The sequence below is a fragment of the Pygoscelis adeliae genome, unplaced genomic scaffold, assembly GCF_000699105.1.
Source record: "Pygoscelis adeliae isolate BGI_AS28 unplaced genomic scaffold, ASM69910v1 Scaffold903, whole genome shotgun sequence".
In the NCBI taxonomy this organism is placed as follows: Eukaryota; Metazoa; Chordata; class Aves; order Sphenisciformes; family Spheniscidae; genus Pygoscelis; species Pygoscelis adeliae.
This window is the reverse complement of record NW_008824423.1, coordinates 13,352-28,200: the sequence shown is the minus strand read 5'-3', so window position 1 is coordinate 28,200 and position 14,849 is coordinate 13,352. Positions and strand designations below refer to the sequence as shown.

The following is a 14,849-nucleotide window of genomic DNA, read 5'->3' as shown; positions in this document are numbered from 1 at the left end:
ATGAGAAATCTATCCAGATGACAGGACTTACTGCTTTGTAGTCCAGCTTATCCTCCTTGGAACAATGTGTAATACTGGCTTGCTGTAGTGGTGAGGAGTCTTCATCTCTCTTTATTCGAAATGGAGTTGCAGGAAACCTGCCTGGGGAGACAGTCAGTGTGAAAGTAGACAGTGTATTTTTCTACTTCTTTGAGTCTCCCAACAGAATCCCAAGGAGAGTCCCTAGTAAGTGGTTTACAACTTTTTACCTTCACAACCAAACTCAAAAAACAATATTCTGTGTTAGTTTAGATACCAGTATTTGCATCTGCTCACTTACAACTTAATGACTTGATTGAAACTGCAGCAAGAGAGAGTAGCAGACTATGCAAATGGAAGCAAAGGGGTGTGCAAATGCTTGACACCTGCAGCAACAGTCTTGCTACAGTGTGTTTGTAGACATAAGCCTCCAACTATAGGAGTCTGGTTTGTTGTGAGCTTTGCCCACAACGGATTTATTATTTCCAGATAATAAATTGAATTTAGATCATATAATGACATCAGAAGATGTTGACTGAGATTGTGTCTGCAAGAGGTAAGAAGCCTCTTAATCCTCTTCACTGCCTCCTTTGTGAGAATTGGTTCTGAGTTTGATACATGTTTTCCCTTGGAGGCAGCAATGCTTTCCCGCTGGCATTTCTTGACCTCATAACATCCACCAGGGAAAGCAGGAGGACCTGATGAGACAGCTAAGCAGACTTATCCAGAAGACTCTCCTGTTAGTTCAGGAATCTGTCGGTTTGGCATGTGTGGTTGCATTTCAAAAACATATATCATACCAGTGCAAGGAACATAGTTTTCCTACAAATGTAAAGAAACTATCATGCAAAATACAATACTTGGGGAGGGGATAAGCAAGATCTTTATAATCAGTCATACAGGGTAAACGTATTATTTAAACTAGAAAGGCTGAAAAACACGCTTTGTGACAATGTGAGAGGAGTTTTCTGTGTTCATAAAGAGTACAGTACTGCTTATTTACAGTTTTTTCTAAATAGAATTCTATTGCATCGTCATTTAGCTTATTTTAGCAAAGAAAAGTAAGTAATTTTTTTTCAGTTACTCTGATTCCGTTCCGTCATGGGGCTGACAAAACTTGAGTTCTTGCGTATGGGAGTGATTGCTGATTGTGGAGTATACAGCTAAGTTGAAGGAGAAAGTGCTCAAATACTGCTTAAATAACTTTAATAGTATGTGTTGTCTGAAAAAAGGCTGAACGTGCTGGGAATGCAAATGAGAATATAGAGCCACTAAACCAGATGGTCAAAATGCCTTCATAAACTGATTAAATAGTTATGAATGTATCTTCTTTCACACCGTTCAGATATGCCAGATCATCCTTAGTCCATGTAGATCACTGTAACTGCAACGGCTGATCCATATGTAGGTTTCTGACTTGTGTGAATGAATTGGTATAGTCATTAATATCAGTGTACCTTCAAAAGCCCTTGAGAAGTTGACATAATACATGGTATTTAGCCCCCAAAGTGTGTGTATAGCTTCAAGTAGGTGAGCAGTACTGCTGAACTGAGGACTGAATCAATTTTGCCTGCTCAAAATGGGAGAGCTGTGTTTTTTGAGGACGAACTCTGGAATAACAGAGTGCACAGTGAGGTTTGCTATTAGAGAGTAGGATTGCTCTTAAAAACTGCCGGAGATATTAGTCTCATTCATTTAATAGAGCTGGACTATCAGAGGAAGCTCTGTGCACTTCTTTATTAACAACCTTGGAAGAATTTGTTATTAATAAATTCAAATGCCTCACTACACGTGGAATGTCTTCCATAAAGCTTACAGATAACCCTGTGTTTTCACAGATGCTTTACGTGGGACAATGGATGGTGTATTTCTCTTTGAAGATGTTGCTGTGGAAGACAGTAAAACCATGCAGGGCTATGATGCAATTGTTGTAGAGCAGTGGACTGTCCTGAAGGTATGTGTGCAGTTTTTCTTCTTTGATTTTTTTGTAAATCAAAACACTCCAAGACTGTGAGGCAGACTCTCATGTACTGATCTGTGCTTCAACAGTACCAGACAGGCAACTGAGGTAAAGGGCTGCAACATAACTGTAATGCCAGTTAACCACACTCTAGGTTTGTACGATGCACTTCTGATTTTTATAATCTCCATGCTTATTGTGGGGGTAGGAAACATGAGTGATGGTGAGCAATGAAACTCAGGGCTATCTGTCCTAAAAATACAGATGTCTGCTAGATTAACTGTAAAGAGGATCTCCATTGGTTGTCAGGGCAACACGATCACACAAGTCACTGTAGCATCACAGTTTTAAAGAAGGCGGCCCTTTAGGTAGGGTTAGCTGCAGTAGGAATGCACAGATAACTGCATTTGCTTCTGTCTGACCTCCTTCATATGCTGAAAGAACTGTATATTCTGGATAGGTCGCTATAAACAAACCACGTGTGTCATAGATTGGCTTTTTACTGATCCGAGTGCACACTCAGATCAGTAGGAACACTGTTCAGATCAGATCAGATCAGTCAGTACCAATCTTCCACGGCAAATTTGATACACAGGTAGGTATTTGAAAAGCTGGGCTTAAAATTCTTTGTGACTTGAAGCAAAATGGTCATGGGGGAAAAGAAGATACCGTTGCATAACTCTTAGAAGGTTTTTTTGTTTGTTTTGTTTGATTAGTCTGCCAGAAATAGATGTTATGTATCTATAAAGGCAATGCCTGATCTTTTCACTTGGGATATATTGTAAATGGTGTAAAATCCTAAGAAAGACAAGCAAGGCACACACATGCCAAAAGGATGGATGAAGGGAAAACGAGACAGATGCTAGACTAAATGTGTAAAATTCCAGGAGACTAGGATTAAGAGTTTGGTTATTAGATGGTGACTTTGTAGTGTAGCAAGAAATGGCCATATAATAATGGTTAGAAACTTCTTGAAGAACAGTGTAATGCATTAATGGCAGCTTTTCTTGTGCTAATGTGCATCTGAACAAACAATTCCTATATTACATTTAATGTTATTCCAGTTATTACAGACTTGACTGTAAGCTCTTGTTCATTTTTAGGGTCAAATTGTGGTGTTGCCACTCAGGAGCAAGGTTTTGGGATAATGACAGATGGTTCCATGAGTGCATTAGGTCAGTGCTGTTCAAGAAGGCAAATGTTAAGAAGCTTTAATGTTAACCATATGTTAAAAACTGTTAGGAAAGGAATAGTGGGTGAAACAGCAAGCATATACTACTACATACTACTGTATAAGCCGTGGTTTGACAGCACCTTCTTTCAGAAGGTTATGTTAGCACTGTAAATGTTCAGAGAAGAGCAGTGAGGATGATCAATGATACAGACAGCTTCCACATTAGGAAGACTCTACATGGTGTGTCCTTTCAGCCTGGAAAAGAGAAGAGTTGCAGGGAGTGGAATAGGTAGAGGTCTCCTAAATCATGGGAGGCATGTAAATAGGGATTGACTGTTTTCCTAAGAAAGGACAACCCATAAGAACTAAGGGTTGTCAAATGGCACGAGTTGGGGCCAGGTGCAAAACAAAGAAAAAGGAGATAATTCAGGTAATTCTTTATGCAGCAGGCAGCAGATCTGTGGAACTCCTTTCTGGAGAATGCTGTGGGTTCAAGAAGTTTGGATGGGTTCAGGTGGACGTGATGTTGTTTTTTCCTCTACCTTATCTATCTCTGTGTTTATACAAGCATTTTAATTCAGATCAGGAGTGCATTTTTGAAGTGAACCTCCTGATCCTCCCCACTTAATATGCCTCACCTGACATCACAGCATGGTCTCATATTGCACAAACTGGATTCCTTTCAGTAGAAACTAAACCACACGTGCTGAGAGGAAGTACACAAAATATTTGGGGCAGGTATCCTACATGCTTGTCCTGATATATATTACTCTTCCTTAGCTGTCACTTACAGCCCTGTTGGAGACAGCTTTCTGAGTTAAATCGATTCTTGATCTGAACCAGTCTGGCTCTTAGACAACCAGTGAAAGGTTCTCTGTCTCAGTAGGATAATGCAACAAAGTTATGCATAACGGCCCCTACGCACGTCTTAGTTTGCTCTGTGTGGACACAAGAAAGTTCGTCTCAAGCTATGTGACAAGGACAGCATCTGATAATGGGGATCCTGTGATGGCAGAGCGGTGACTACAACACTAGGACACAACAAAAGAGTATCTTCTAGAAGGGCCCCTTGAAGCGTTAGAGCCCTGGTAGGTGGAGTATCATTTGCCTTCAATTCTAGCAATTCCATGCTGGAGACACAGCTGGTCAACAGATTAAGGAATCAACCTCCCAGTGCCATCTGGTGTGTCAAGAGATGCTCAGTGCTGCATACCATGTGTGCGTGAGGGCTAACACGGAGAATCTCTTGTTCCAGACATAAGATTTGGTATGTGCAATTTCAGAAACTGACTGATAGCATATACACAGCTCCTTGGTGTGATCAGATTATTCTCTGCTGTAATTTAAAATTTGGATGCTGGGTGTTCCCTGGCAATTTTGCTCCTCTGAGATCAAGTGCCCCTCTTCTGGGGACGTTATGAACGTGTTACCAACCAACCTGAAAGTGGAGGAATATGGAGAAGAAAAAGCCTGCTGAAGAAAGGAGGTTGAGGCATTGGGCAACTCTTGCAAGATCTTACCCATTCAGAGGAAGAGCAGAGACATAATGCTTTCTGAGACATAATAGGCATAGATAGGTAAAGTAATCAAATGAATGAAATAAATACTGGAAGCCAGGGGATCTGTAGGCATTTGCCCAGTGTCGTACCCAGAAGACCAAGTCGCCTCTCTGTTAAACCCCATCAGAATTCACCTTTATTTGCCATAAACAGGGTATAATGCAGTGGCAGAGGAAGAGACTGTAAAATGGGGGATGTAGAGGGAAGGAGACAGAGTTCAGTAGTGACAGAAGATGTCCGAAAGCCAGTAAAGGCTTTGTTTCTGTTATGAGTACTTCAAAGTATAATTATCACAGAGATAATTATGGAGCAGTGGAATGACTCATTAATGTAGAGTTTCTTATTTTTTTTATATAGGTTCAGCTCTGATCTAGATTAACCTTTTCCGTTTGTCGTTTTCATTTGTACCAAGGCAGTGGAAGAAGCCCTGATGGGCACCATGACGTAAATGTGTGTAATGGATCCTTATATTAAATTTCTATCGGATTTGATTATCTGGATGAACTATGGACTTGCTCATCAGATGTGGTCTGAACTGAATGTAAATTTATTGTGCTGTATCCCAATTAAGAAGAAGAAACAAACAAAAGAATCCCAGCCACAACAGAAGAAAGCTGTTTTAAAAAGGAAGTCATGTAGCATGTATCGATGCCCTTAGTAATAGAGAGAGAACCTTTCTAAATGAAAAGGTGAAGTTCTGCTGTTTAACCATAAAAGCAAAAGAGAGGGGCTAGCACACCTCTTAGCAGAGAAAGTGCTGCCTTTTTAATTGCTAAGGGTAATAGAGAAAACAAGCTGAACAGTGTGATGCACTCGGTATGTGTGTAAAATGTCAGTTTGTAGAGGATGTAAAGCTCGCAGCTGTCACAGTATGTGGTCCCGCCAAGCAGCAGACAGGATGTAATAGCTCTGAGTAATTTAACTCTTTCTTCTCAAAGTAGAGCTGTGGCATCCTCTGCAAATGACCACAGGACTTCTAATGACAAAATGCTGCTCTCATCCCTATCACTTTAACTCTAAAAATGTCAGGGCACATTATTTCCACCACAGCCTCTGAGATGTAGCACTGAAACTTGTTTGATGGTTTTAATTCTGCTTGTGTAGGCAAATGTGTGTAGACAGTTCTGATTAATCAGAGCCTGCATGATTTCCCTCTCCCCAACTCTAATCTGTCACCTTCTCTTCCCCGTTACCCAAGACAAAATACCTAATGCTGTCTTTAAAGTTGAGCGCTATAACATTTATTTTAGATTTCTGCATTGTTCTGCTTCTGAAGCCTTGTTCATTCTGAAAATATTGTCCTTAATTTACAGGTATTTTCTCATTGAAAATCTTCAGCTGGTGATTCATCACTTTTCTATTTTCTGCTATATCGTATCTTTGGTGTACTGACATGAATTAAAATCTCAAATACATCATGGTGTTGCCATTTCCCTGGCAGAACTGAACGGGTTCAGTGTCCACTGGTAACGGTGACTTGGGAAGACAAACAGCACCACTCCAAACGTTCCCCCTTCCTTCTTCTTCCCCCAGCTTTTATATACTGAGCATGATGTCACATGGTATGGAATGTCACATGGTATGGGATATCCCATTGGTCAGTTTGGGTCAGCTGTCCTGGCTGTGCCCCCTCCCAGCTTCTTGTGTTCCTCCAGCCTTCTCAGGTGGTAGAGCATGGGAAGTTGGAAAGTCCTTGACTAGTATAAACACTACCTAGCAACAACTGAAAACATCAATGTGTTATCAACATTGTTCTCACCCTAAATCCAAAGCACAGCACTGTACCAGCTACTGGGAAGGAAATTAACTCTATCCCTGCTGAAACCAGGACACACACAGGCTAATCTTTCGTTGGTTTTGTTGATAAATTTAGTAATAAAATCTAGCAATACAAATTTGGAACTTTCCTGATACTTGCAGTATTGAACATCTAACAAAGCAAACACTTCTTCCATGTGAGTAAAGGGCACTTGAACTAAACAGGCAGAAGAGCACAGGATTTAAACCAGTCTGAATAAAAAATTACTTCCTGTCTATCATGGTTTTCTTAGGCTTTGTGACAAGATCAGAGATAAGGATTAGTTCTCTGCTCACCCGTAAAATCTTTCAGGAAAAAGTGAGCATACCAGATCTGAACTTTCCATTTAAGAACAAGCTGAGGAAAAGTATTTCAGTCCTCTTCTATACTTTCTAAAAAACTACACAGGGCACAAGTCATGTTTCTTTTCCCCAGCAGGTCACCTTTAGCCATGCAGTAGTGCCCTGGCTAATGCACCTCTTTGACCCCGTGCTGCTGCCAGGCGGGTTTGGGAGGGACCTCAGCATTTTGAGGCACATGGGAAGCAGGCTCTGGGACCCCATAAATCGCATACGCAGCCTGCACGTAAGCGAAGGGCAGTGCCAACGTTTGCTCTCCTGCTGCCTGAACCGGTGGCAGTAGAGGGTCTGTGCTTCAGCTGCGTTTCTCACATGGAAATAGATTATTAGTTCTATAATGGTGGAGCGGTGCACAAAGTCTTTTTGCAAAAGCCAGATTTTGTTCGAGAAAAAATTATAACCAAAGGAAATTATGCTGGGGAAGCTGCATAGAGATGATTAAGCTGTGTGTGGTAAGGCACCCCGGAGTATACAAGTTCCCAGGTAGTGTTTTTCTATATCGGGTTTTTTCCCAAAAACTGTTGATGGACGAAGAGTAAAATCAGCGTTCACCTTAAGGTACAGTGCACAAGTGTTGCAGGAATTGTGAAACTAAAAATGCCAGAGTTATTTAAGAAAATGTACTGATGGATTGCTAGATCACATTTATTTCTTGTGCTCCATGGCCAGTTATGTGGAGTTGTCCTTTCACGTGTACGTTGCCTGTGCAATTCTAAGTTTAACCCATTTCATAAGATGCTTCTGTGCTTCCTTTGTGGAGAACCCTCTGTGTCAACACGTTCACCTTGTGGAGCTTTTGCTACCAATCCTGTGCTTCAATAAATGCAAAATTGTGTTGCTGTGCAAGTGTGCTTCTGTGTTTACAGGTGCGGGCAATATCAGGAGCCATCAAATGTTTTTGTTAGTTTATACATACGCTAGAAAGTAGGATTTGCATCGGCAGAAGTCACTGAGAGAAGTGGGCTTTGTGGGCACAGGAGCGTCTTTTGGTTGTTTTTTATTTTACCCTAAACGTGGAGACAGAGGTGATTGCTACTCAGCAGCCTATGTGTGTATTGAAATTGTGACTGGATACATCTGAATCGCAGAAAAACTGCCTTAACAGGATGCTACCCCATATAGTGTTACAGCCTTATATATTCTCAAAAACGTTTCACAGTGCATGAATTCACATATATTTAGTAATCATAAATAACTCTAAATTACATATGCCCAGAATAATGAGCAAAAAGCCTGTCTGTGGATTTATTTATCACTTTTTTTTCTATTAACTTTCCACTAAGGTCCCACTTTGGCAGCTAGTCTATGTTGGTCAGTGACCCATCTGCTGCCAAAAGCCACTGGTGGTTTCTGAGGGTGCAGGAGCCATCCCACACCCCTCTGCTATACAGCTAATGGACGTGTAGCAAGTGTCTGCTAGCAGGGTGCTGTGGTGTATTACACATGGAAATTTAGGAGCAGCTCAATACTAGAGGAGCATAGTCCAACTTTTATTGCTGAAACACTTGTGAAACTTCTCTTTTGCTTCCAATAAGTGTTTTTAATGGATTGATAATGTTATATTATTAGCAGAAATTACCTTTTGGAAGAAGTCTGAAAAGGAAAAAGGCAAATAATTCATAAATTTAGAGCTTGGATTTAGTCTCCTTGTCAGCTGTGTTACTGCAAAGATAAAACATTTGCAGCATGCTTTTACCAGGTCATTGTCAGGCAGCCCATATATTCAATTTCTCTCATTTTATTTTCCCTCTTTTCCACTAAGGTGCAAGTCCTGCCTTCGCCACTTCCTCTTCCTCCCTTCAGTGCCCTAGGAGAAAGCTCTGGCTTTGGCAGTGGTGGGGACTGGTAACCAGCCCTGGCTGGGGGTGCACGTTGCCACTCTCATGGGCTCTCCCCTCTATTTTTGTAAGGAGCTGGGTTTGAACGCACTGCCCCTTTTTCCCCACAAACAGTAGGTTACACTTTCAAAGCGACTCGTGTTTTTTACTTCCCATCCTCTTTGCCATCTGTCTGTAGATCTCAGTACGCAGTCTGTTAGGATTTGCCAGTAGAGGTTTTATTAAGATTTATTTAATGGGATTGTCAATCTTCCACTCTTTAATCCAGATTGGAAAAAAACATTAAATAGTGACAATCCATAGCTGCCTTGTAACTAAATCACAGTCACTTAACCCAGGAAAGAATGATTTCTAAAGAACTTCTTTGTGTCTCACAAGAGCTTAGTAGTTGTCTTGTTTATTATCTTGCTGTGGTTAAAATTGCCGCAGTAGGGGGGAAAAAGAAAAGAAAAATTGTTAATGCAGTTGTTTGTGTGGTTTGCCCTAGATATTATCGTTATCATTTTTTAATCATTTTTTTTCTAATGAGCGGAAGCAACTGTGCAAGGAGAAAATGCTGAAAACAAACAGTACAACTATAAATAAAATGAATTCTTTTCATGTGATGCAAGTCAAGGGAAAAACCTAACTCAATATGCTCTGGCTTCTTGACACTCAAGGTGTGATCAGAGATTACTTATCATCCACAGGAGAGTGGGAAGCAAGTTAATTAAAATTTTCCACCCTTTCACTGAATGAAATGTCTCCCCGTTTGAGACGCATTATTTGAACACTTTTTTTCAGTAGAGCTCTGGCACGTACTTTCTACTTCTGCTGGTGTTCAAATCCAATATTTGCTAGCTAGAAAGAGCATTGCAATTTCATCTTATGAAACTGTATGTTTGAAATTTTATTTCCATTGCCTCAAATAATAGTAGATAAAATAATTTTAATTGTATTAACTGTAAAATGAATACAAGATGACTCTTTTCCTCTGCACCCATCCCCCAGTTATTGTTTGTTTAGAAGCATTTTTGCTTTGGAAAGCATTTAATATGACACCAATTAAAGGTCTGTATAACCGTGACTCCTGCTGGCACACAAATTCCAGTCGTGGGATAGGATTACAACCGATGATTCAGGAGGGGGAGGGAGAAGTCATTTCTTGTGGTCTTAAAGAAAGCTTCAATTATCTGTATTTGCAAGTAAGGAGCTTGAAGCCCATATGGATTACACCTGTTTATTCAGGAGTGACTCCTTTCTCTTGTCTATCATCTTCAAACGCAGCCAATTATTAGGAGTAGTTTATTCCCCCAGGGACCTGAGGAAGAGGTGCGCTGCCTGACTCCAGCAAAGCGTCGTGCAGAGTCGGTGAGAGCTTGTTAAAGAGCATGTGGAGCTCGGAGGAGGTGTGCACCTCTGCATAATGTACATGCTTCCTTCTGCCAAACAGCCTGACACGCAGATTGTAGTGTCAGGTACCAGCACATATGAAAAATAAGAGGTCATCTTTTTGTAACAGTTGTACAGCACTCTTTCAACAGAGTTTTTTTACATTTCCAGATTTTTTATTTTTCTTTAAGCTTAATTGACTTTAACCTTAAATTTAATTTCTGATAACTTTACACTTTTCAGTGTGCTTTACTTGCTCTTTTCCCTTCTGCCCATTGGGATTGTGAAATACATCATCTGCTGCAGATGATGCTTAATCCTGACAAGTCAGACAGGTCCAAAGCCAGCCGTGTCTCGCCACTCAGAGCCTGCAGGGACAGCGGGCTGTGGCAGGGGCGATGGCGCATCCCTGTAACAATTTGGCTTCTGCAGCAGCCAAATGAGCTCTGCGTGGTATTGATGTCCTTCCTCATTGCCATAATCTCCCTCTGATTTTTGGCGTTTGTTGCACATCCTGATGCAAGGAGAAGGTTCTCCTTGCTAATCACCAACCTTAGGCAATGAATTCAAAATAGAAATCCTCTTTGCAACATTAGACGTTGCTTGGGGCACAAACAAGATCTGCTGTGCCGGTCTTTCCTGACCTGCTAGTCTCCCACCCTCTAAATGAATGAGCTCCTTCTGGTTTTTCCTCTACAAACACTGTACGATGGAGGGAATGTTTTGGTCACGTCCTTTTATGTGTTCTTCCAGGCGCCTCACGGCAGGCTTGTGATAGTGGATGCTCTGACCTTATTCTTAATGTTCATGTTGCATATTTTCGTCTTTATTTTTGGAAGGTGTTGTTGACCATTCTCATAAATCTCAGTGTGTTATTAATGTATTTTCTTGAGACATTCGCTCTTAAAAGCATCTAGATATGTCATAATTTTTGCATTACCCTCGGACACTCTATTTTAAAAACTGGAAAGAGGGCGGAAATACCCATCTTACGGAGGGAAATGGGAATCTGAGGAGACTCTGAATCTACCACGATCACAGCTGTAGGACAAGTCCCGATCGCTTCAGAGGACACGGGTCAAAGGCCATGTGGTATTGCTCCCCTCTTGCAGGCCATCTCTTTCCCCTCCCGGAGTCAGCAGTTCTGGCCTGTACATGGTGATGTTGTAAAGTAGCAGTATCTCTGAAAGTCCCTGAAAGCCTCTGTACAGAAATCAGAAGTAACATTAGTAGAGCGTTCTCTTGCATGGACTTTCTGGAGTAGAGTTTTTAAACATTCTCCTTTTTAAGCAGGAGTGATACAGCTGCTTCAGCTATTTCCATTTGTAGTCACGATCAGGTTTTTAACAGGTATAGCCAGGCAGTCATTCAGTTATGAAGATACCAAGTGACCTAAATTACATTCGTTAGAAGAAAGGAATAGCTGAGACTGGATTTCACTAAAATACCTTGAAATAACTACAGCAGGATTTGGATTAGTTCTGATCAAATGACTATTTTATTACTGTGGAATAAATGGATTTTTTTGGAGCTGCAAAACTCTTGTGCCTTACCCAGTGTTGAGAATTGGCAGTTAAAACTCCTTGCGTGCACGTGAAACCAGTGTAAGTGCCTGAGCTTTTTGGCAAATATAATTGTTATTGCAAAGGGATATAGCTATGTTTGTAGAGACTAGTAGTTACCATTTGCCTGCTTTGTGTTTATTAAAACTCAAAACTAGTAAATATGCTCTAGCATCTCTTTGTTAAATTACTGAAAGTCTTGGCAATTAGACACCTCACTGGTGTCAATCTTTGTTGGAATCACCAGTGGTTCTTTCTGTGCGAATTACGGGGTTTGCCATCCAGCAGAAAGAGAATTAGCAAGGGTCTGCTAGGGAGATCTGCGGCTGGAGACAGACTTCTGCACTGAAAAGCAACGTTTTTGGTCTCGCCCACAGATTTCCTGATTCAAAGTAACAAGGAAGCAATGCGTATTTGTGGGTGATAAAAGGAATAGACCTGTACTTGTATTTTATTTTTTGTTGTTGCCCGTTTTGCTTTTTGATCCATCACGGTAGAGTAACCTGACTGATTTCAGTATAGATCTTCAGGATTTAGTCTAGCCTAGACAAGAGCAGAATCCAAGCAAAGCAATGTTGTCATTTTTTAACTACTTGAATATCTTTTTGCTTGGGTGGAGATAATTGATAAAATACAATGAATTTGGCCTGTTCAGATCTGGAATCATCTAAAGCTAGATGGATGACTCAGGCAGTGTAAAAACAAGATCACAGACGTTTACCATTTTAAGCAAACTTATTTAACAGTTTGGGATGTACAGGCTATCGGTCCTGTGTCTCATGTTTTCGAACATTTTCCTTCCTGCCTAGCTGAACATACAAAATGACCCACTTCAGTACAAAAACCCTTTCTCCCTCCCAGAAAACCCACACACGTATTTTTTCTTGGGTTTTTTTTTGTGTGTCAAACTGAATGTCGCGCTCTAAGTGATGATGCTAACTGTTGATTTTTCTTTCCTAGGGAGTTGAAGTGCAGACAGATTACGTTCCGCTGCTGAATTCCCTTGCCGTGTACGGCTGGCAGCTGACGTGCGTGCTTCCTACTCCGATTGTGAAGACAAACAGGTAGGGAGGGGATGGGCACTGCCTTTTGGCCAGGGAAGTCGCTGTACGAGCACCACAGTCCATACAAGCAATTCTCCGTGCAGCTAGCATGGATTTCCTCGCATGCGCGCAGTAGGTGCCCTTGCAAACCCTGCTGCAGCTGTTCTCAGGGGTTTCGGAGCACCACAAGCCGCGTGGGGCAGGGAAGCACATGTCTGCTGGGCAAAATACTGCAAGGTGGCAGTGTGGTTTCTGCATGAATTTTCTGGGTGTTGTCTCTGCCTCTCTGTAAACTCCTTGATTGTAAAATTCCTGCTCTGGATCTCCCAGTAACCCCTCCTAGAGCAAAGACAAAACCTGTGATAACATTTGTTGCCTATCTGAAGAAAAGTAATTTTATTCTTAATAGATGTTCGTCTAATGCTGCTGGCATACACAGTCTAGCTAGGCAGAACTGTGTGAGATTGGTGTATCATTACTCTAGTAGCCTTGTTCGCATATATAATCATTCTGTGGTCTTCTTTGCTATTATTAAAATTCTGAGTTTTTAAATATAAATGTAAGTCATTTAAAAATACTTTCCATAACTGTGGTGAAAAATAATCATCCCACTTGTTAATCATGAAGATGGCGCATTCTGGATTTTCACTGGTCAGGCATATATTTATATATACACCAATATAATCAGTCATGATTTTTTTATCTTAAAAAAGTAAAAATATGCCCAGTTCTTTATGTGATTTAGATGAAGACTACTCCTCCACATAAAAGCCTAAAAAGTAAAGGCCATCTGTGCTGGGGGAAAAATGGTATTTAAGTTTTTCATATATGTTTAAATATAGGAATGAATGGAAAATCATAATTATGATTTGTAAGCCCTGTCTCTTAAAGGTGAATCTGGTTTTCTTTCTCTTCTAGCTTTCTGTATCCCATTTATAAGTTCAGTAACACGGGTCAGGTTGACGGTGCAGAAGGGCACCCACCCAATCTAACCGCTGGTGGCATTTGGTTGCGCCTCCTGCCGTGCTGCAGACCTGTAGGGAGCACCCAGCCCCATTCTGGATCGGTGCCCCAAGAGGGAGAGAGGGAGCACTCTGGTGTTGCTGAGACGCTGCTACACACAGGCACCGGGGCACTTGGGCTTCTTGCTTTTTGTTCCAAACAATTTATTCTGTGTTTACAAACTAATGCTAAAACATTCAGCAAAAGTATGTCACAGGCTGACGGGCTCTATCAGGCTGAACAGTTGCTTTTTTTCCCCCCCAAAATACCAGGCTGCTCAAAGACACTGGGGACAGGCAATGTTTAGGTCATTCTTCATTTTGTTCTCCTTTGACCTGCAGAAATAAATGACTGAGATGGATTTTTACTTTGAATGATGCTGGATGTGAATTTAATTCATTCTCAGGAGTGTGCATTTGTTTCTTTTCAGGGAGGGGAATTTATCTACAAAGCAAATTGTATTTCTTCAGAGACCTTCTTTGCCCCAGAAAGCGAAGAAGAAAGAATCTAAGGTAAATAACCTTGAGTTCCTGGTTTCTTTGGTTTTTGTTGGCGGTATTTTAATATTGTAATTGATTTCCCATAGAAGTAAAAATGGTCTATTCAATGTTTCTGTACTACAGTAGCAAGACACAAGGAATCGAATTGTTCAAATGAAAGAAACAAAAAATGCTCAAATGATGTGAAAGCTCTTATATTTCATTCTCTGTTGAACTCACGGCAGCAGAAGAGATGTAGATTTCTCTGTACAGCTCGGCCATAAACCTCCATACGTGACCTAAAATTCCCTGCCCATATTCACTGCCTGCAAGGTGGAACCAATACTATTTTCTTTCACCCATTGCCTGTCTTTTCTATTTGAATTGCTCTCTCTTTCTTGCTACGTGTTTTGGTAGAGTCTAGCACAATGTAGGCCTGATCTTGGCTGGTGTTTCTATCTATTGTGTGAATGTTAATGAATTCTGCTAGAATTTAACCAAAGAAAGCCCCCTGAATCCAGCTAAATGATCCGAGAATGCAGCTGACAGCTAATGATGTACATATGTGGATACACATATGTATTCCCATTTCATTTTTAAATGTGTAGCTGTGGGAATCCCTGCCCAAACCTGTCACGCCGTACAGCTTAGAGGGAAATACAAAGACTGGAAACTGGGAAAGTGCT

General features: G+C 41.0%; 1 protein-coding gene across 1 annotated transcript in view; it reads left to right on the top strand.

Moving 5' to 3' along the window:
* The first annotated feature begins 1,119 nt into the window (after positions 1-1,119).
* Positions 1,120-14,849, top strand: part of LOC103914312 (raftlin-like) — a 17,219-nt gene continuing 3,489 nt past the window's right edge. Inside the window, exons 1-4 of the mRNA XM_009320928.1 lie at positions 1,120-1,147; positions 1,857-1,972; positions 12,600-12,703; positions 14,115-14,196. Coding sequence (XP_009319203.1) covers positions 1,120-1,147; positions 1,857-1,972; positions 12,600-12,703; positions 14,115-14,196 — 330 coding nt within the window. The remainder of the gene's footprint in view (positions 1,148-1,856; positions 1,973-12,599; positions 12,704-14,114; positions 14,197-14,849) is intronic.